The following is a 24151-nucleotide window of genomic DNA, read 5'->3' on the forward strand; positions in this document are numbered from 1 at the left end:
TGATGAATGAGCACTGCTTTTAAATGAACATTTTTTTTAAAACATTTATTTTACCAAATTTAATTTCCTAATGGCATAAACAGGCTTTCCTCCCTTGAAACCTTAACTGGAATGTAACTATGTCACTGCGACTTCCCGAATAGGTGAACACACACGCACGCGCGCACACATCACTTGTGAAGTAAAATTGAAAATTGAGGATGCAGTGCATCGGGATTAGAGGTCGACCGATATATCGGTTTTGCCGATTAATCAGCACCGATAGTTGATTGGAGGAACAGTCGGTTATCTGCAAAAATCCCTGCCGATAGTTTTCCTCGTTTCGTCCTTTGCTGGAGCGGCTGAAAGTTCCCGGGTTGGGTCTGTTGCTGCAGCGGCTGAGAAGGCTCTGTTTTCATTATACAGTGTGAGAGCGGCCTCTAGAGGCTGAAATCACTGACAGCACGTGCTGCTTGTTTAGACACCTAAACCGCCATAAACCGGAAAACCGGTATAATTTTGAAAAACAAAAAACTGTATACACATTTTTGGTCAACCGCCCAGCACTAATTAGTTGTACATGTTCTTATATCCATATATTTTGTTCTATGAATAATCTCAAGGTTAACTGTGTTAACTAATGCTCATTCATGTTTATATCGCGCTGTAACTGGTATTATTGAAGAAGAGAAGATCATGTGCTTCTCTTGAGCTGAGCCTGAGTGATCTCACGCCACAGTACAAAACGGTTTTTAGGTTTTTGAATTTCGTAAGAAAACGGACGTAATTTGAAATCTGAGACTTTGTTTCATATCAATAATAACAAAGCACCAAGATTATTGTGAGTTATTGGATGGGATGTGCACTACAATGTTCCATTCATTCATCAACTGAAAACAGGATGACTAATAGATTCCTGGTATTTAAGAATCATTAAACATTCGCACTAACTTTTGCCTTTCTATAAAATCAGTAACGATAAGGTAACTTACATAAAAATGTTTACCTCAGTGAAAATACGTTCAAAACTGACTACTAACTGATTCTCAATAGCATTTCAGTTCAAAATGTTAATTACCTTCAGGCTTTAGCGTTCCACGATAACTTGCAGCTTCCACCATCCAAAGCGAGAGAGAAAATGGCGAACTGGAGCAGTTAAGTTAACTGTTTTTCCTTTGCGTATTCGCAGGGGGCGGAGTTTCCAGAGAAAACACAACTAATTTATATCATTTAAACATGATTATTTCTAACAAGTTGAACATTCGTCAGCATTAAATGAATGGCACAAGACTTAAATATGTTTAGATGAGAAACATAAAATAATCATGTAGGAAATATGAAATTCATTTGTGCAAATTGAACCGTCTGCCCATTGCCATTTTTTTCAGTGTGCAAGCCGAGACTCTGAATATTGTTTTCCGTGTCGACACTTTTCTCTACCTGGTATTCAAGAGACTTCACTCACATCATCACTGGGCTATTCTAACTGGAAGAAGGCAATGTATAAAGATGGAGGTTTCAGGGGACATGAAAACTCTGAAAATCATGTTAATGCCATGATGGCATGGAATGAACAGAAAAAAAGAATCTTGACAGATATGGTACAGGAAAGCATCATCAGTGAAGTCAAGGAAAGCAAATATTTTTCTATCATTGTAGATGAAACGAGGGATTTAAAAAAGAAAGAGCAACTGTCATTGGTGCTTAGGTACTATTATAATGGTGCAGTCCATGAAAGCTTCCTTGATTGCAAGCAAGCTACTGAGCTTGATGCAGAGGGACTCACTCAAAAAATAATACAATGCCTGGAGACGTATGGACTTGAGGTCAGGTCAAATCTAGTGGGGCAAGGTACGATGGGGCCTCAGTCATGTCAGGGAGACACTCTGGAGTTGCAGCGAGGATTAAAGCTAAAACAAATCACGCTTTTTATGTGCACTGCAATGCACATTGTCTTAACCTTCTCATTGACTCCACACAATCAGTGCCTGAGTCTAAAACCTTCTTTTCTTTGCTACAGAAATTGTATGTGTAGATGTCAGGCTCCTATGTGCACCAGAAATGGCTCTCTATGCAAAAGGAAGTGTATCAAGGTGCCCCAAGAGAGCTACAAAGGCTCAGTGACACCAGGTGGGTATGTCTGTACCAGGCTTGCAAAAACATTAAGGACAGACTGCCTTCTGTATTGCGTGTGCTACATAATATTGATGTGGAGATCAGAGGAGAACGCTCTGTGGAGGCACAGGGTTTACTTGCCCAACTGGATCTTACCTCTATTGGAACACTTGTCATCTTTTCAAAAGTCCATGGAGAGGCAAAATTCCTTGCAGACATGCTTCAGTCAATGTCTCTTGATTTAGTGAAGGCTGTGGACTTAGTTCTTGGAGGGTGTCTTGAAATGCTTCAACTAAGAAGTGGTTCATCTTTTGATGAAATCTGGAAAGACACTGTAGACACTGGAAAGCAATGCAATATTGCGGTAGAAACTTTGGTGAAAAGACAACAAAAAATTTGTTCTAGATTGTTGAATCCACTGTCAGAAGAATCCAGCTGTTTTAGTTGAGGTCTACCTTCTTTCTTTTTCGACTGTCTTCCTCTCTTTCGGCTACTGTTTTTATTGTTTATAAACTAAAGACTGTTCTTTAATATATTAGCAGAGCACAGTGTAATGGTTCCATATTTTATTTTTAAAACTGTAGTGTTTTAATTTGAACTGTTACAGTGCTAAAACTTTAAACTCTGTGTTACTCAGTTTTTGTAAATTAAACTGTAAGAAATGGTGAATGAAACACTATGATGTTTTGGCCAAACCATATCAATTAATACAGTGGGGGTAATTTTTATTTATTTAATTATTTGAAATAGATTGTGTATTAAACTACTGTATATTGTAATGGACAAAATACTTATTAAAAGAAAATAGTTGACATCGTTTCTGCTTATGTTTTTTTTTTTAATTGCTCATTATTAAAATTGCTTTTATTTCATAAAATTGATTAAATAATAAACAGTGGCTTTCAAATTTAACTGAATGGATGACAAAAAACTAAATGAATCAAAAATGTGCTTTATTACAACATTTGTTTAAAAGTAACTTTATTCAAGTTAAAAAAAAAAAACAATAAAATCCATAGGATTTATGTAATATACTGTAGAATTGAGCCTTTTTTTTTTTTTGGGTCACTGGCGGCCACACAATTTGGAGGCAGTGCCCCAGCATGCCCCCCCCCCCCCACTCCCCACTGAAAATGCTCTAGACACGCCCCTGAACAGGGTAGCAAAGAGAATGAGATCATAGCCAAAATGGGATCCGCTAATTGCAAGAAATGTCCAAAGTTCCAACTTTTGGACTGTGCACCATTCAGGTACTTTCAGGGCACTTTGTTTTGACATGATTTCCAGTGTGCATTCACTACATACTAAAATGTGTCATTTTAATTGCCTTAGTACATGACCAAGACAACAGTGTATGTATGATTTCATTTTAATACAGTAATTACTTGCAGAAGCATGTGTCCCATTATTCTGCAGAACTGAGATATTGAAGTAATAGTATAACTCACACCTTCTCCCCACTCCTTAAAGGTGCTGTAGGGAACTTTTGTAAAAAAATATTTTTTACATATTTATTAAACCTGTCATTATGTCCTGACAGTAGAATACGAGACCGATAATCTGTGAAAAAAATCAAGCTCCTCTGGCTCCTCCCAGTGGTCCTATTGCCATTTGCAGAAACTCCATCGCTCCCGGTAAAAAATAACCAATCAGAGCTGCGGTTCGTAACTTTGTTTGTGTTCAAAATGTAGAAAAATGTATATAATAAGCGAGTACACCATGAATCCATTTTCCAAACCGTGTTTTTAGCTTGTCCTGAATCACTAGGGTGCACCTATAATAAGTGTTTATATTCGGACTATTTTAGATTGCTTCGGGGGTACCGCGGCGGAGTAACACAGAACCTTTGTGATTCTTCATGGACATAAACAGAGAGAAGTAGTTCCGGCTACAATGTTCTTCCGCAAGACGCAAGCAGTTCTGTTTATTAACCGCTAGAGCGTCAAAAGTTACCTACCGCAGCTTTAATATCAGTGACCCAGCCCTCAACTTCAACCTGTGTCGCTGCCAGCCGGATTCTCATGCTTTCCAGGTCCTGAAGTTGGTTTTTCAAGCGTTTTGTGGCCTTCAAATAAAAAAAAAAAAAAAGAGTGCATTCACATCGGGACCGGGAGCAGTGCGTGAGCGTCAAGCAGGGGCATCGCGTGAACAGCAGTGCAGCGGGGGTTTCGCCGTCCGGTCTATTTTTGCTGTGCTGCTCACGCTCAATTAAAGTGAAAGCACACTTTTGATGGACAAAATAAATGCGATTTAACACAAAACGTGCTCAAAATGCACAGAATAAGCATGTTAAGAGTTTTAACAACAATGCCAATGTCTAGTGTTTTAACAATTATGCCAGAACAGAAAATTAAATATAACAAATATGTATTTACCCATTTCAACTTTTTAATTAATCGTTTTGGGTGAAAGTATGGTGTATTGTTATAAAAACAAATGTTGAAAGAATTATACCCATTGTTTGAAATGGTTATACTGTAAGTTTTTTTTTTGCAGTTTTCACAAGTCAGTTGAAATGAGTAGAACAGACAGGTACATAACTTTCAATATTTATTGCACGTCAACAGACAGCAAGAGTTTTATCCTGCACTTCAAGTATTATCTTTGTAAGAAAAGTGTTCTTGGCCACTAGCTTCGTAGATGCGTGTCACACATTACATGTACACAATACATGCACGTTCTTGCCTTTGACCACAATTAATTTGAAGTAGTGCTCATATCTTCACCTTGAAAATGCCAACTTTTCATCGGATTGCTCCTGACTCGCCATCTCTGCTGCTGCTGTGAATCTCCGTGTAGCTGTTGCGTGTGTGTTTGGCGCCGCTGGCGCGTGTGCTGGCATGTGTGTAAAAACACTGGCTCTGATTGGCTACCAGGAAACACATGACTCTCCCTTAGCCAACCACAATCGCTTATCTCGTCATTAACCCACCTCCACACTCGCTGTGTGAGCCAGGGTGCGTTCGGATTGCATAGTTTATTAAATCAATGTATAGTAACGCACCGCATTTAACGTTAAGTAACATTAACGGTGTTGTAACGACGGGAAAAGTAATTAGTTACATTACCGCGTTACTGAAAAAATAACGTTGTTACCTAACGCCGTTCTTTTAAACACCGTTATTCCAAACACTGCTGCTCAACCTCCTCCCCAAGTGTCAATCTGGTCCCTTGCTGGTAAGCTCGACTCCATTTAACCTATTGAAGAAAATTCTTAAAAGCTGCCAAAATACCTTTGCAGGTATTTAGGGAAAGTCAATGAAATGGTAATGTTTTCTTCCCTCACATTTAAAATCATGGGCTTTGACATAAAACTAAACGAGCAATGGTTTCATGTTAAGAAGGTGCTGGAGCACCGAGCAGCTTTTTGTCACTTTGTTGAGGTAGGGCCAGTACTTGCAGGTTACATCCGTGGCAAAAAACAAGCTTATTGGCGCATTTGCCAGCTTGTTCTGCAGGTAGAGGGGAGTGTCTGGTCTGTATATCCCTGGGTGTCCACTAGTGGTCTCACTTCCCCATATAGTCACCCCACTGCAGGTACTGCATTTCCCACAAGCCTTTGTCTGGATTCATCACTGTTAATTGCACACAGCTGTTCCCACTTTCATTGTTTTCACCTGTTCATATATATACCCTGTTTGTTTCTATCATTTTCATGGAGTCCTTGGTTTATGTCACCCTACTTTTTCGTGTTCCCTGGATCTCTCTGTTTGTGTGTGCGATTCATGACAGAGTGCCGAGAAAAGCTCAAGTCCATCCTAATCAATTTTACTTGAGGATCTCTGAAATGTTTCCCTGGCAGCTGACCACTCCCTTCCACAGACACCTCTTCCAGAGACCTACAAAATGGAAAAAGGTTGATATAAATAGTCAGGACTCACCCAAACAATGTCAACTGTAAGATGTTATCTCTTTAATTTGTGCCACCTCTGATAGGTAAGCACAAGCCAGTGTACAAGACTAACACCCACTGACTGACTGAAGTTCACCAATCAGAATTTTTGTACCCTTCACCCACTACGCACACCCACCAACCAGAAGTTACACAGTCAAGGAGGGTGACGTGAATATTAAAGTCAAATGTCACAAATGTACCTATGGATTACTATTTGCAGATTTTACCATTAGGCTGTTGCGTTGGATCATATTGCATTTACTATTGCAAAAATTGTGGAGCACTGAATGGGACACTGAAAAAACAAAAAGAAATACAGCTTACCACACTGGAAAAGAGCTCTCTCCACGATAGGTTGTTGGAGGCAATGGCTGAAAGAATCCAGCTATTGTTGCATCCCTGTTGTGGAACACATGGTTTCAGTGTATACTGACATCCCAATCAGCACAGAAGAATGGTTGTGGTCGGAACTAAAAAGACAAAATAAAGAACATACCCACAGTGTCAGGAGGACAGTAGTTGGTTATCTTAAAGGGTTAGTTCACCCAAAAATGAAAATTATGTCATTTATAACTCACCCTTATGCTGTTCCAAACATGTAAGGCCTCCTTTTATCTTCGAAACACAATTTAAGATATTTTATATTTAGTCCGAGAGCTCTCAGTCCCTCCATTGAAGCTGTGTGTACGGTATACTGTCCATGTCCAGAAAGGTAAGAAAAACATCATCAAAGTAGTCCATGTGACATCAGAGGGTCGGTTAGAATTTTTTGAAGCATCGAAAATACATTTTGGTCCAAAAATAGCAAAAACGATGACTTTATTCAGCATTGTCTTCTCTTCCGTGTCTGTGTGAGAGAGAGTTCAAATCAAAGCAGCTGGATTTCCGGTTCGCGAACAAATCATTCAGTTCACCAAATCGAACTTAATCGTTTTAAACGGTTCGCATCTCTAATACGCATTAATCCACAAATCACTTAAGCTGTTAACTTTTTTAATGTGGCTGACACTCCCTCTGAGTTCAAACAAACCAATATCCCAGAGTAATTCATTTACTCAAACAGTACACTGACTGAACTGCTGTGATGAACACCGAGCCGAGCCAGATAACGAACAATAGACTGTTCAACTGACATAAGCACGTACATAACCAAACTGAGCACACAACTTCACAGTAAACAATGCGTTAGCATTAATATATAGTGCTAGCGCGACATACTGATAAGAAGCTTGGGAGAAAACAAATACAACTTCATAATCATACTTACAGGTTGTGATTCGGAGATGCTTGTTGCTCCAAATAAAGTGGGTAATGAACCCTCTTTTATGGCCAAACGCTTTGAAAATCCCACCTTGAACTCACCGAGATTAGAAAAGCAGTCATCAGTGAAATGTTGTGAACACAACAAAAGGGATTTGTTGTACTGCTCTGGTATTGTGTTAAAAATGAATTTTAGCCATTGGTTCTTCTGATCTTCATTCTTTGGGAGTGAAAATAAAACAAACTTGCCTTTACAATTAAAAACACACTGTCTCCTCGACATGATGCTATCACACCAACTACTAACCAGGGCCCCTATTACTTAACCTCTCTCTTATCCTTATGGGATGATTTCCGACACGTTCGTACTCTAAGTATATCTTCTGTAAGTCACACTTTCGTAAGGTTGGTCTGGACCATTCGTAAACTCTCTCTTAGCGTTGTTTAAACTCAAGACGTTACTGTACAGCAGTCTTTAGAAATCAGCGCAGCACAGTACAAGTCAAACTATGGTACGTTGACAATGTTGTGGCTTATGGACATTTTAAGTTTGCAATGGATTAGGCAATAGGTTTTTTAAATATGTTAATGGTATTAATTATACTTTTGTATTAACAAGGAAACACATTTTCTTTCACACATTTTTTTTTTTTTGTAAATACTTTTTATTGGGTTTTAGCATATACAATTACATTAACAACCATCAAACCCTCCCCCCTACATACACACGACTTAAAAAATTTATTAATTAATTAATAATAATAAAAAATAAAAGGAAAAAAAAATGAAATTGTGAGGAAAAACAGTGTTCCATGTTTGTACAGTCCATAAATTATATTTAGACTTTAAAAGCTTGACAGTAATTAGGGAACATATGAGAAGTCAGTATAAAGCAGGCCTTTAAAACACACACACACACAAAAAAAAAATTTGGTTCACTCCGAGCAGAATCGATATTGTAACGTTTCCGTTCTGCGTTTCTCTGATTTTATTACTGTTCAGAAACCGGTTCGGGTGGAAGAAATACCGGTTAATAACGTTATTTAAAAAATATGTATATAATTTGCCTATAATTTGCCTAATAGTAATATTAAAATAAAAAAAGTATACCGTTTTCTTTACTCAAAAAGAAAAGGAAAAAATAGAGATCTAACACTTAGTCACAGCCAATACAACATCATCTTCTCTAGATTCTTGCCAAATGTAAGCTACTTGAAAAAAAAAAAATTCAACACTTTAAAGACAAAGTATTTGAAATAGATATTAAAAAATGTTTGCTGCAATGTAAAAAAAAAATAAAAAAAAATACTTGTATCAGATTGCTTTTTGAGAGTAAAAAAAAAAAACAGTTGCGGCTCACGTCGTATTTTATTACCCCTATTACTTCCGAAATAATGAAGGCTAAAATAACTGTAGTCTAAAGCAAAATGTTTAAAAACATAAAAATAGTTATTAGTTTCTCTACAAAACAAATTCTTTCAAGTTTAGGCTATAAAAACGTCAATCCAAAAACAAATTAATCTAAGGTGAAGCTGTTGCACATCTCTCTCATTCGGCACGAATCCATATGTTTCCATGTTCCCGGACGTGTCTGGATGCTAAAATGTTATTTAATGTAAAGAATATAGAATAACAATAAATGTATAATAAGTAACGCTTATTATACTCCAAATTCAATTCTAAGAATTATTTTGAGGCTAATATAGCAAATGAAAACTGTTCAGCTTTGGGGAAATTTGAGAAGCTCTGCTAGGCTATTTTAGTTCCCCTCACTCCACAACAAAATAATTTCAATTAACAGTATTTTAAAATTATTATAAAAATAGCCTAGTGTTTATTATAGCCTAATGTTTGTAAACATTTTGTGTCTGCATTATGTCTATTTCTGAATGAAATATTTTTTTCTCTAAAAAACGTATATACAATTTTTTCTCTCTCTCTCTCTCTCTCTCTCTCACTATATATATATATATATATATATATATATATATATATATATACATTATATCTTTGCTGCATTCATGCGCACTTAAAAAACGGTGACTGTAAACGAATCAGCAGAGCTTGTATAAGCTTTTGTCATCGTTGAATCTTTCTCAGACGTTTACAAATGTCGTAATTGGGTCTCAAATCGTAATCTGTCTGTGCATGATGATGTCCAGTGCCTCCGGCAAGCAGAGCTTCTCAAAGTTGGGAATAATCAAAGGAGAGCCACGGTCCTCAGTTGGGTAGGAAAGGCTAAGCATACTGGCGCTTGAGTGTCGAATGCACATGCACCAAAGCTGAGAAAAAATAGGCCCTTTTTGCGCTTTAGTTATTGATGTAGGAGGTGAAAATACTGTGAAATTACAAATCGCATTGGATTTTAGAACATAACAACTGAAAGTGTATGAAACGTTAGCCAATAAAACATTATTTTAAACAATGGAACTTAAAGTTGTGAACTAAAATATTATTTCAACCATAGCATGTGAATAAATAAAATGCATACTTTTCATAACATTTCATTATTCATAAAATGCATGTGGTATGTACTGAAACTGTATATATTTGCTTAGCGGTTTGGGAAAATGACTAAGTTCCACTTTGTCGTCTTTTTTTTTCTTTCTTTCTTTCTTTTTTTTTTTTTAAGCTGTACATGTGGAAAGTACAGTTCGATGACAACATCGCATGTTGTTTACTTGATGTGCTTACGTGCCGATAGCTAAGTTAACAACACAGAGATATTTGAAGCAGTTTTACTCACCGCCTGCGGTTCCAACACACGATCGTGACCCTTTTTCGTTGGGACTGCATTATCCTTAAGAAATAAACGATGTGCAAATCCGGCGTCAAACTGGGCCTTGTTTGTAAAACAAGCATCTTCGAAATGCAGGGAACAAACACAAACACTTGCACAACTCCGTTGATGCTCTGTAAAAATAAACTCCATCCACTCGTCCCTTAATGCTGTTTCTCTTTTGGTAATCTGTGCAGGGTTGTCTTGCCCTGGCAACCAAAAACACACTTCTTTTGTGACATTTCGCGATGCTCTCGCTCTGATCAGTGATTGTCTGTGCTCAGCCTCTCTCTGCTCTGCTATACGGGAGCACGCGCTCTTCCGGCAGACGTGCCCTTAGGACCCATATAAGGATATTCCGCTCCATCTAACGTCACACAGAGCCATACTCGAAAAAAACTTTGCGAAACTTCTGACCGACCGGAAGAGGTATTTTTGGAACAGAAATACTCCTTTAAACGTACAACTTAATTTTTTAAACTTTGTCCATGTTTAGCATGGGAATCCAACTCTTTAACAGTGTAAAAAACGCAGTATGCATGAAATAGCATTTCACCCCTCCTTTAATGTAATAATGATTTTGTGTTTTGAAGAGACATTATGTTTCTCTTTTGGTTAACCTGTTTTTCAAATGCTGTTCTTTGGAGAGATGTGTCTTCCATAGGCCTGCAGACAAGATGAGCCACATAGCCAGATAGGCCTATTATCCTCAATGAAATTCTAATAACTTGTTTTGTAACCTAGTTTGTTGCAGTTATTAAATTGTTTATATAGGCTACCTTTAGAAAAAATTTACACCATGTCAATTTAATAGGCCTATTATTGTTAAGCACTGCATTAGCATTTTTCTTTCAATGTTGTACCTGCTGAGAAATGACTAAACATCTTGGATACTTTTATTTTTAATATATCATTATCAGTCATAATAACCAGAGAACCAGTCATAATTACCTCTCTAAACCTTATTGAAACCTTATCAACCAAAGATCCTTTAAGTTCAACTAAACTGACTGGTAAAACACCATCATAAAAATCTTCCCAAAGTCCAACCATTATAAAGGATATTGAATAAATATCAACCTTGTAAACATATTGATGCATTTGCTGTCATCTCTTTGAATCCCTATGGCTAACGCAGGCTCATAGTCATTTTCGGCAGGTCGTGTGGTTGCGAATTGCTCAAAATACTGAAATGTGCGCTCAGTAAAAAAAAAATTTGCTCAGTGCTGAAAAAAATTAGAGGGAACATTGCTGCGCATGTGTTATTCAGGGTGAAGTAGAAAGACACAGAGCATCTAAACCGAACTGATTCTTTTGGTGAATGATTCTGAACTGATTCTGTGCAAGTGTTATGAGAGCGGGTAAACCGAAGGCTTGAATCAAGGGCAATAATCGCCAATGACGTGATTGCGTGAAGGTGTTTACATGAGGAGGAACAAGGCCCAACAGTTCGCTCTAAACTAAACTGTTCAGGAATTTTGAGTGGCTGGGACGATTTATACCGTAGCAATACAGAGCCAGCCAGTCACATCGGGTGACGTCGAGATAAGCATTTTTTCCAGTGAGCCTTTGATTCCTCTTAGAGAGGATCCATTTCAGTGGTGGAAGACAAACCAGCAGCGATTTCCAATGCTGGCAAAAATGGCAAAAATCTACCTCTGTGCCCAGTGAAAGACTTTTCAGTACTACTGGGGACATTCGTTCCCACACTTGCAACCGGCTGTCACCTGTTAATGCAGAGCGTCTTGTTTTTTTTAAATGAAACTCTCATTTCATGTGAAAGATTCAAGGGTTTTACGTTAATTTAATTATGATGCAGGATATGTGTGTGATCTTCCGTAATATTTGGCTACTGTTCTAATCGTAGCCTATCAGCCTACTAAACAGCCTACTATCCATGTTTATTGAGTTAATGTTCAATTACATTAATTTCAGTTAAGTCACCAAACATAATCAGATTTTTAAAAAGAAAATAAAAACACTTTTCTTTGCATTGCTGCACTTTTATTGAAAGGTTTTGGTTGTTTACTTGGGTAAGTATAAACTTGGTAATTGTCAAAAAAGTTTTTCTTGTCAACCTGGCATAATGTTGCCTATTCTTTTTTTTTCTTTTTTTTTTTACAGTTAAAATAAAATAAAATGAAAAATACATTGCTGTGGACGTTGTTTACTTCATTAATGTTTTACTGTGATAATGGAATAAGGATGTGAGTAGGATTCGGTATTCGGTTTCGGATTCGGCCGAATCTTAAACAATGGATTCGGTATTCGGCCGAACCCCAAAAATCTGGATTCGGTGAATCCCTAAATATTTAATAAATTGTATGATGTATCTTAATGCTAATGTTAGTTCTAATACTGCTAGATAACAGGTGCATTTCTTTTTTTCATTATAATTCACGTAATTCATACCTGGCGAAGTTGTGAAAGATCTGTTTCATGAGAACAACAGAATCATGAATGGAGGAGTATTCAGAGCCATACATACAGAGAAAACACAGCAGAGCTTTACATGAGAGTTTACAGAAATGAAAAGCCCCATAAATCAATTTGATAAGCCTTCTCTAAAAACACACATGACATGGCCTTAGAAATTATTTCATAAAATTCACAGTTTTACTGATTATATTATGAAATTTCAAATGAAGCATTGGTTGACTTGTGGCTTTAGCTACACTGTGTTTCTAAACTCATATCCTACATCAACATTTTTTAAAAAACATTTTAAAAATATGTTTTTAATATTGTTATTTTATTTTGTTTAAAGTTTGAGTTTAGATATCTTTATTATAATAACAGTCTGAGTAATTCTGATTTCTAAACAATAAAAGTGTCATTTTTTGACAAGTGTTTATTTTGGGTATGTCATTTCTGTCTCCATGCAGAGTATTGGGGGGGGGGCAAGGGGTTATTATTGCTTGTGTCTATATATAACCTATAAGTTACTAATTTGACTTTGTTGTCGATTGATTAGATGATCGATTTTGATTGATTTTCCACTATGACAGGATGTTTAAGCTGCATTTAACATTAACTTAGCAGCTAACGTTAACATTAAGTTACTTATTTGCTAGCACTAGCAAACAGCGCGCTTTTCGGCGCCCACCGCTTTTTTCACGTCAGTTTGGGTGACAAAGTCATCTGAAGCAATTCCATAGCTTAATGTGAGGGACATAAGTCTATTAACATCATTAAAGTTTACAGAAACTCGTTTTCCCTCCTCTGCGGCTGTCAATCATAGTCTCCATTCAGTAACGTTATTCAAAACTCTCTCCAATATGATATATTCACATTATAATGCTTGATCTCTGGATAAAAGACTGTGGATTTGCATAAAATTACTTTATTTTAAATTGTTGGAGATTGTTGCTGTTTTTAAACGACTCGCTACCGTGTGCTTGTTAGATCACACACATCACAAGGAATCGCCATCAAACGCGCACAATAACTGGAATTTAAAACTTTGAAGAAACAAAAGGAATTATTTTGTCAAATGATGAGCTTAAACTGTTGTTTCCCATCCTAGATATGCAAGTGACATGACACTACCTCAGATGACAGAGGAGGCAAGAGTTGATTTATGGTGGAATATTGTGAAAAAGACTCAGAGGTACCCAGCGCTCTTCAAGCTTGCACTGTCTGCACTATCCCCTTTTCATGGTCCACAGGTGGAATCAGCATTCAGTGTAATGTCCAACATCCTGCAAGCCAAAGCTGCAAACCTAAGTGTTGAGACATATGAGTCCTATCAAGTGGTCAAATACAACCTGAAGGCCATGCAGGTGTCGGCCATTCAGTACTACTCCCGGAAGACAAAGGAGAGTCCTGTTAATGTACAGCTGTGCAGAAATGTAAAAGGCCTTATCACTCTGAGAAGCCAACGGCCGGGAAGAAAATGGCAAAAGATGCCATCGTGGCAGCAGCTATGAGTGCCAGGCGCAAATTCCAAAAAAAAACGTGTCGAGGCTCTAAAAAAGCTTGCTACAAAGGCTAAAGAGTCTTAGCTGTTAAAGTTGGGTAAAAATGCATTATAGATTTTTTTGATCTGATTCAAAATCTTGAGGGAATTTCTTAATACAAAATTATTGCTAGCTAATGTATGTATAGATTTACACTCTGTAAAAAGTAAAGCTGGGAGAGAAGACTCTGGCACTGACATCGCCTCTGCACGTACCCATAAAGGAGAAGTCTCAGGTAGCATATCATCCAGAATACCCCTTTGCCAGAAAGTGAGAGCCCTGGCATTTGCTGCCCAATAATAATGCTTAAGGTTGGGAAGGCCAAGGCGTCCACAATCAGGTTTTTGCAAGTGGGCTTTTGCTATGCGAGGTGTTTTACCATTCCATACAAATGAAAGAATTATTGAATCAAGTTGCTTAAAAAAAGTTGCCGGCAAAAAAATTGGGAGATTTTGAAAAAGATATAGAAACTTAGGAAGAGTATTCATCTTTATCACATTCACACGGCCAATTAGCGATAAAGGGAGCAGTTTCCAGCTTTCAATGCTTCGTTTAAGTTTATTAATCATGTCTAACAAATTTAAATTAAACAGCTGCTTAGGGTTCTTTGAAATTTTCAGTCCGAGACATGTAAAGTGATCATCCACTATTTTAAATGGTATACTGCTCAAAAAAGTATCACTTAATTTATTTGTTAGGGGCAAAAATTCACTTTTTACTCCAATTTATGGTGTATCCTGAAAGTTTACTAAAAGTGTCAATGTAATCTAAGATTTTCGGGACAGAAACCACAGGATCTGTGATATACAGTAAAAGATCATCTGCATATAAGCTTATCATACTTTCAGCATTGCCCAAAGAGATTCCATGGATATGTGGATGAGTTCTAATTCCTACCGCTAATGGCTCGAGCGCAATGTTAAGAAGTAGAGGTGAAAGAGGATCACCTTGTCGTACACCCCGGTTCAGCTCAAAAGAGCTGGATCTAATACCATTGGTCAATACAGATGAGGACGGATGGAAGTAAACAATTTTGATCCAGTTGATAAATTTGTCGCCAAATCCGAACTGTTTCAAAGTCTCAAACATATATGGCCACTCAATCTGATCGAAGGCTTTTTGAGCATCTAGTGAAATAACGGCTGCAGAATTGTCGGCTAACTGATGATCAGAATATAAAACATTAAGTAGTAGGCGGACATTACAGAATGAAATCCTTCCTGGAATAAACCCAGTTTGGTCAGGATGAATAATTGTTGAGATATGTTGTGCTAATCTGGAAGCCAATATTTTAGTCAAAACTTTTTGATCAAAATTTAAAAGAGCAATGGGTCTATAGTAAGCTGGATCTGTTTCAGCTTTTCCTTTTTTCAGAATTACACAAATATTTGCTACATACATAGAATCAGGAAGCCTTTTCCTTTGCATTGAATCTTGTAGCATTCTCAGCATTTAAGGGGCCAGCTTCTTACTAAAAGCTTTAAAAAATTCACAGCCAAACCCATCCGGGCCTGCTGCTTTCCCAGATGGAAAAGATTCTAGATCAGACCTAGAGGATTCACTAAGTTTTGGAAGATTAAGTTTAGAAAAAAAGTTATCATAATTAAGGTCAGAATCTGTAATTTTAGAAGTATATAGTTCAGAATAAAACTCCCTGAAACATTCATTTATCTTATTAGGATTAGTTATTAGAATGCCTGTTTTTGATTTAATCATATGAATTGCCTTCTTGGCTTGTTCACCCCTCAATTGCCTAGCAAGCAACTTTCCAGGTTTATCCCCTAACTCAAAATTCTTCTGCTTGAGTTTGAGGAGGTTACCTATTTGGCCATTTAGGATAGAATTATATTCATATTTTAATTTTAATATTTTATTATAATCAGACTTTGAGAGTGACACTCTATAAGCTTGTTCGAGTACCGGCAAAGTTTCCTCTATTTTCCAAAGCCTACTATTTAAAGCCCGTTTTTTAGACGACTCAAATGATATAATATGGCCTCCCATTACGACCTTAAAGGTATCCCACAAAATTGAATCTGAAACCTCGCCATTGTCGTTAGTCGCAAAAAAACTCATCCATTTTTTTAGTTAAATGTAAAATAAAAGTTGAATCTTTGATTAGCATTGGGTTGAAACGCCACGAGTAGTTTCCTTTTTGCAAAACACTTTTAATTTGGAGTGTAACTGGGCTATGATCAGATATTACTATATTGTGATATTTAGTATTATTAATATTGGAAATCAATTCAGATGTTACCAAAAAGTAATCAATTCTAGTGTATGATTTGTGAACATGGGAGTAAAAGGAATAATCCCTATCAGTCGGATGTTGAAGCCTCCAAATGTCAACCATGTTTCTAGATTTGATTAAATTGTTAAGTGTTTGTATGGAGGTGGTTGTAGGTGGTGGTTTTGACGATAATTTATCCATATAAGGATCTAAATAACAGTTGAAATATCCACCTATTATTACATTTGAAGAATTTGCATCAGGGATTACACTAAAGATTTTGTGGAAAAAGTCAGAGTCATCAAAATTGGGGCCATATATATTAAGCAAAGTTATTGGGAAAGCATTAATATGCCCATATACCATTATATATCTACCCTGGGAATCAGCAACCATGGATGAAAGTCGAAAAGGAACATTCTTACGAAAAAGAATAGCTACACCTTTTAATTACATGGCTAAGCCCTCTTACATTCCAGGAAGCCAATGTTAAGGCTTCTTCCGTAATGTTAGACATAAAATTCTACAACAAAAAAAATTGAGACATTGAAATGAGGCAGTTCAGAGAGAAAAAAAAAACAGAAGAAAAAAAACAAGCACATAAGACAGGAACATGTAAACTTTTAGAACTTAGAACAAAGTCGACCCATCCCCTCCCAGCCCTGGCTTCCCCGAAATGAAGCACATTGTCCCTAATTCGACCCGAGAACACTACTCACATGTAAGTAGTATGAAAAACCATCACCAGTCACTACGATCGCGGAAAACCCGCTCTACTCCACTTCCAAGTTACAAACATTTTAGTCTATAACTATTAACAATGACGCCGTCTATAAAGATGCTGTTTTGGAAACACTCTTGATGAAAACAACAAAAATGATAACGTATCAACAGGCAGTATGAAGCATTTTAAGAGTAATACCAGTGTTGCGCATATGTCTCTACCCCGGTCTTAGCTTAGTCTCCACAAATTTCGCCTCTACAGGGTCAGTGAAGGTCTGGAACTGTCCATTGTGCTGAACACGGAGACGTGCAGGAAAGCGGAGACTGTGTGTTGTCTTTAGCTCTCTCAAGTCGCGCATCACGTCGCTGAACCCCCTTCGCTGTTCCATAACTTTTGCAGTGTAGTCCAGAAAAATATAAACCCTGTGACCATTGTATTCCAGGGTGCGATCCCGGCGAAGTTGGTCTTTTGCAAATCAGTCAAAGTCGCTTCGAGAGAGCACAGGCGGTCCTCGTGGTCTCGTGTTTGACCCTCAACAGTCTCCACTCTCTCCACGAAATCCCGTGCCGATGTCTGTAGAGACCTAAAGTCTTCCTCAAACTTGTCAAATCTTTCATTTATTGTCACAAGAATCCTGTTTGATATCTTTTCCCGCATCGACGGTGTATTGTCGTCAGCAGAGGCTTGGCTAGCAGCGGGATTAGCTTCGTCACAACTAGCCAACGGCTGAGGGCCGGTGTCCTGACATTTTATAATACCCTGTCAGATTTTCCTACCCGGGTTTACTGCGCACACGCACATCAATATCGCGTCCTTTGTCTCATGCTAAACAACGATATTTAATGTATCTGCATTACTGTAAGGGTAGGTTTAGGGTTGGTGTAGGTGTAGACTTTAATAAAAACGCAATCTAATTGGTAGAAAATAATATTTATTGTTGGTTTCCTGTAGCTGTATCCCTTCTAGCTACAACCGCGAATATAACACATAATTACTGTATTTGCAGTACTGTAAGGGTATGATTAGGGTTGTGGTAGGTGTAAACGTTAATAAACCATAACTTTACCATAGAATTTTTCGTTGTGGAATTGTACTACCCACTGTTTTAGTGGGAGGTAGGAAAATCTGACAGCGTAGGACAAATCGACAGAACACCGGAACTTTTCGAGGCTTTTGCCGATTTTAAAGGCATTTTGCGCATCCAGGTGTTTACTAATTGAGAGACACAAACTAAATAAAGTTCACAACACACGTATATGAAATAAAAATGAAGACGGCATTTAGTTTCACTCGTTGAAGAAACTTGGTGTGGAGGAGCTCGATAAAACACGTCTACTCCATGCGCACCTCAGCAGCGCCCCCCAAGACACATGATTCTTACGCATCATAAAAGAATGGCCTTGCCTGATTGATTTACTTTTTCCAAGAACATCAGCTCAAATGATTGAGCCCAAGATATCGCTGCATTGGTACCATTTATTCTATGAATTGCACTATGTGGTTCAAAAAGAAAATGGATAAGTATGTATTACATAAATCTTGCCTGGGAAATTAATGTAATTTGTCATAATTAATTCTAATTTAGGTTTCTCAATCAGAAGGAAGGTATAGTATTTTAATTAATTGATTCATTTATTTTTGCTTTGGATTTTTAGATGATCCTCGACAGAATTGTAAGGACAACTGTTGACAGTGACGATGAAGAATACAGTAGCTGTTGTCTGGAGGTCACATACAGGGTTACAGGTTTCCTTTGAAAATACATTGAAAATGGTAGGTATAAACGAGATCTTTTGATACAGAATTATGAAGCAGTGGCAGACAGTAACTAAATATTTTTACTTTGTTACTACATTTAAGTAAACTTAAACTTACATTTAAAGTAAAGTGTATGTACTTTTACTTTGTCTGTTACTTTTACACTATTGCATTACATACTACATAATATAATATCATACTTTTTACTCCATTACATTTCATAAAACCAACCCAAAAATGATTCTGTCTCAAATAATGAGTCTGATTCCTGAACAAGCTAATTGTCTTCAGTAAACCTGTTAAATTAGTTTTTTGCAAATTGCACTGAATGATTCATTCGTAAATTGAACAAATACCACATCTGTTTTATAAATCATGTGGTCTGCATTTTCCAAAAGCATAACAAGCTTAAGTTGATTGTAGCTCCATGACAATCTATAATCACCTTAAGTTCTTTTAGAAAAGGCAGCCCTGGTCAGAGCAAGGTTTTAGTTAACTAATAACTGATTGAAATTATTCAATAAGAGCTAGAAAAAGATTTATTATTCTTAAATCAGCGTCTCTACATGTGTGACAGCCATTCCATTTCCGTTGAATTCCAACACAAACACAGCTGATTCTGCTTAATGAAGTACTGATTAGGTGATCCTGAAAAAGCTAGCTGCAGGGCAAAGCTAGAAAAAAGTGCGTCATCAATGAGAAGCAAAGAGCCAGGCTGAGGTTTGCTAAGGAACACATTGATTGGATTTTAGAGTACTTAATGGTTTTATTACAGTATTAATATTTTGTTAGAGTATCTGTACTGGATTTGTGTACTTCGTTCTTAAAATATACAAACCAACTTTTGAAGTGTGGTACTTAACCTATGGTATCAATTGTTCAAAAACAAACTAGTCCTAGGCTAGGTTTTACAAAATTGAAACCGATCGTCTTCAGACCATGCTGGCAAAAAGTTATGGAATTCAAGTTGATTTGTCCAACTGTTCTTGAATAACATGTGAACCAAACATGGTGCGTTATAACAAGCATGATCTGAGATTACCTGCAGTGTTAATGTGCAGTGCCCCCTAGTAGTCTTTAGATTGGGAACATTATGCCTAGTCAAATGAAAATAAATTTTCCCATGTTAGCCATTTTTGGCATCAGCCATTTTGGATTTTTTAAAACGCATCATGTATCATCACAAAATTTGGTATTGGTTTCAGCTAGTGCCACTTGGTTGTAAAATCGAATATTCACATGCTTATAACTTTTGTAGACTCCTGAATCTTTGCTGAGTCCGGCGATACCAAACATGCCAGGTTTTGCCTTATGGCTTGTGCAAAGTTGCATTTTAGCGCTTAGCCCTCTGGAGTCGACCAACACATTTTGTGGCAAATCTATAAAAGGTCTGCTTTTATTTGTATACACATATAATGACAACAAAACTTTTTCCATTGGCAAAATAAAGAAAACAAACAGGGTGTGCTTGTAAGGGTCCATGTACCTTCGGATAATTCCTTTATTCGTTTTTGTTTTCAAAATGGAAAAACGAATAAACCGTTCGTTTTTTGCATATTCCACCATATTCATGAACATAAAAAAACAAATGTGATACATATTTTTAGGTTGTTTTCCTCAATATCTATTTAAATGCAACAAATAAATATACAATAAAACAAAAACGAAAAAAATAAGCTTTTTGATTCACAAAAACGTTTTGCTGTACCGGATGTTCCCTCCCTCTCGCTCTGCAAATGTGGTAACGTTATTCATCAGTCATGGGGTCAGTGCTAAATGATCAAACTGGAAACATAGTTAATATGATAAATAATGGAGCAACGTATTCTGATGTTTCCGTTGCTTTGGCGTCCATTGGAATTGAAAGAGGCAATTCCGTGTCCAGCATAAAAAAGTTCCTTGGCAGCCGCAACCTGGTAAAGAGGGGGCTTTTGTCCGATGATAATTTGGAGGTGGCAGTTGCCAGTGCTGTTCGAGAGGTATGTGTAGTTTTATAACTGATGCTACTCTTAAGGGATCTGTACATTTTCCGTCATTTTACAGCCAGACATATCCAGTTTAATGTTTTTATGTATACAGACTGGACCAACATTTGGGCGAAAAATGATGACCAGTTACCCGGCCTCAAAGGGACTGCGCGCTGCAGAACGCCGTGTGGGATCAGCACTGAGGCTTGTCCATCAACCTTACCACCAAGCTCGCTTACAGGTGCCTACTTTACAGCGTTATTTCTCCTGTGTCTAATTGTTTAACCACTCATTTACTCACTCACTCACTCACTCACTCACACGACTGTGCTGTGTTATCCTTCAGGGAACTCTCTATAAGCTTAATGTTTTTTCTAGTGTAATACTATATTTCATCACCCTACACCAACCCCACGATTAAACCTGCTCCTTACAGGAAATTTCAGCATTTTTACTTAATCAGAAAAACTGTTTTTGTATAATTTATACTAAGCTTTTTTACCCATCGTGACACAAGTCCCCATGTGTATTAAGTTCCCTCCCTACTGGAATATAAAAACAGCTACACACACACATTGAGTTTTTATGTTTTATGAGGATAGACAGTACATTGACATAATGATTTTTATACTTCTGAAACTAATGTATTCTATCCTTTAATCTTAAAACTACCCACCACAGAAAACATGTTTTTGCATTTTAAAAAACACCACTTAGTATGATTTATTGATCTTTTACATGCACAGACACACATACATACATATACAGCCTTAATCAGCTAGTAAACTCATAAATTGTCTACCATTTACATTCTCAGGGAGCACGGAACTTCAACCCAGTTCCATACAATGCAGAGTATTTTGGTCACAAATTACATATGGACCAAAACGAGAAACTCATTATGTTTGGAGTTACGCATGTGGTAGGAGTTGATGGATACAGCAACAGAGTTGTTGGGCATGCAACCATGCCTATCAAGAACAATCTTACTATCTATGAGGAGGTATTCAGGTGAGTTGGTGTTTGTATGATAGTCATTCTACTCAATTTCATAGAGCAGTGAGCAATTTGTAAATGCTTTCCTTAAATGTATTTCAGACCAGCCATTCTGTCCAATGGAATGTGGGATCAAGTACGTGTAGACTGCGGGAAAGAATTGTACTTATGTCTGTTTATGCAAGAGATTCTATCTGCATACAGATATAATACAGCAAGAGAGCCTTACAAACAGACGCAGGTATTTATTTTTATGACTCATGTGTATTTTTTGAACCTTCACCTATTAAGTCATATATTCATATTTTATGTGTATAAAATGGTGGACTGCACAATTGTGATTTAACAGTTTTACTTAGAACCACAGGATTGAGCGACTGTGGCCCGAGATAAACAACCGGGTCAATTATCCCATTAAGGAGGCCTTGATTCAGCTGACAGACCAGGAAATTATAGACATGGAGGACCCAACCATTCGCTTTTGTGTGTCCAATCTTGCCTGCCAGATTGCCCATATTGGCGTAGGAAGAGTAGTGGACTCATGGAATGCCCACAGAATTCCAGGTATCCTTATTATATGTATACTGTATATATGCATACAGATATATTTATTAGAACACTAGTATTTTCAGCAGCAAAACCATGGTTTTAAGTCAGTTTTTTTTATCTTTTTGCTGTAGTGTCAGTAGGAAATATCAGTTTACATTTCCAAACCTTCAACCATTAATTGTAATAATGCAATAAGATTTGTTTGCTCCACACAGAGATCTGATCATCATCGGTCTGTCTGGATTGACATGAAGAAACAGAAAAAACTGAGACAGACTCAATCCAGAAGAGCTGTGCCAACGCCTCCAAGATGCTATTTTAGCAGTACTGTAGCTTTGCCGGTTTCTTGAAGCATCTTGGAGACGTTGGAGCAAACAAAAATCTAATTTGATTATTACAATTAGTGGTAAAATTTATGTTTGGAAATGTAAACTGATATTTCCTACTGACACACTACAGCAAAAGATAGAAATAACCCATTTAAAAATCATTTTTAGCTGGTGAAAACACTAGTTTTCCATTAATATTTGCGACCGCTGCATATAAACACTTAAATTCTCTGCAGGAAGAGGTGTCCCAAATGCCTTGGGGGAAGGTGGTTGTTTCAAAAAGATAAATGAAGACCTGCTACCGAATGCCACAGTCGCGGCAAACATGTACTTAGGTGAAATGGGATCCTCACTGACCACACCAACAATGTTTGGCATCTACCCTTTCTTAACAGAAGAGGACTGTGCATGTGCAGAGCAGTTCTTTATTGAAGAGTTTCCTGACCTGACTGTCCTATACAACAGTATAATTAACAATGACTACAGAAAATTTCAAGAAGCAGTTATGTGCCTTATTAATATTACTTGCAGATATTCAGATCCTTAAAGCAGGTCTACATATCTCCATTCACTCTGTGTATTTTTAGTTTTAACTGATTATAGTTATGTAAATTATTAAATAAGAGGGTCTCAATGTTGGAAATTTAGTCAGTTAAGTGTTCTTGATAAACATTTAAATACAGTATTTCCACCAATATCGATTTTTATTAAATCAAATCTACCTTCATGTACTTGCTTAGAACATTTATTAAACTGCATTCATTGAACAATGTTAAATACAATTTTCCTTGAAAATGAAAATGAGGGCAGGCAAATAAAATATCTTAAAACATCAACAGTTCTCCCTTCTTTGCCCTGATGTAATGGAACATTGGTGTTACAGAACATCTCCATACTAACTAAAAATAGGTAAGGATTTTAGAACCTGGAACACTAAAATAAAAAAGACTCCTTTAAAGAGACATTATAAAACACATTTCAGTTTCAGACTAACTCTTTTACCACGTCGAGAACTGTTGACAGACCAGCCACCCGAATTATGTTAAGTAGAGAGCACTCAGATCTGCATTTCAAACACTGGTTGAAGGTTAATGCCCATTCTTCAATACAGACTCTACATCCAACTATGCTCCGGCAACATTGCGACAGCACTGGCTCATTGATGATCTCTGTAACAGAATGAAAGATGTGCATTAATACTGCATCAACCATTCAGTAGCCTATATTTTAACATGTTAAGGCAGTGTTTCTCAACCCCAGTTCTGGCGACCTCCAGCCCCGACTTGGCACATTTTGTAAGGGAGACATACAAAATGTGCAGAGCAGTGGGTTTTCAGGACTGGAGTTCAGAAACGCAGTATTAAAATATACTGGAATATTTATGTAGCAAAAAATAATAAAAAAGTGTTTCTTTGGTAAAACCTTAAATAAGTAAAAGAAAATCGGAGTTCATAAGTTTTTGTAACCAATAAAATTTTTTGTTTGGAATATGTTGGTTCAGTTCACTGCTTGACCACTGAGGCATTAGCATTCATAATCACCACTGCTGATGGATTGGCAAAGTAACTGGTAAACTGTTAACTACTGTAGCCAGTGACTAAGTCTAAGACT

The 24151-nt window shown here is 37.1% G+C and overlaps 1 protein-coding gene across 1 annotated transcript; it reads left to right on the top strand.

Annotated features, from left to right (window-relative positions):
• Positions 1-20691: 20691 nt before the first annotated feature.
• On the top strand, positions 20692-23365 carry LOC113047482 (uncharacterized). Its single transcript, XM_026208869.1, has 5 exons — positions 20692-20907; positions 21484-21677; positions 21765-21903; positions 22082-22226; positions 22777-23365. Exons 1-5 carry the CDS (start codon positions 20761-20763, stop codon positions 23085-23087), a joined length of 936 nt encoding a protein of 311 aa, XP_026064654.1. The 5' UTR covers positions 20692-20760; the 3' UTR covers positions 23088-23365.
• The last annotated feature ends 786 nt before the right edge of the window (positions 23366-24151 follow it).

This window comes from Carassius auratus, chromosome 28 (genome assembly GCF_003368295.1).
Source record: "Carassius auratus strain Wakin chromosome 28, ASM336829v1, whole genome shotgun sequence".
In the NCBI taxonomy this organism is placed as follows: domain Eukaryota; kingdom Metazoa; phylum Chordata; class Actinopteri; order Cypriniformes; family Cyprinidae; genus Carassius; species Carassius auratus.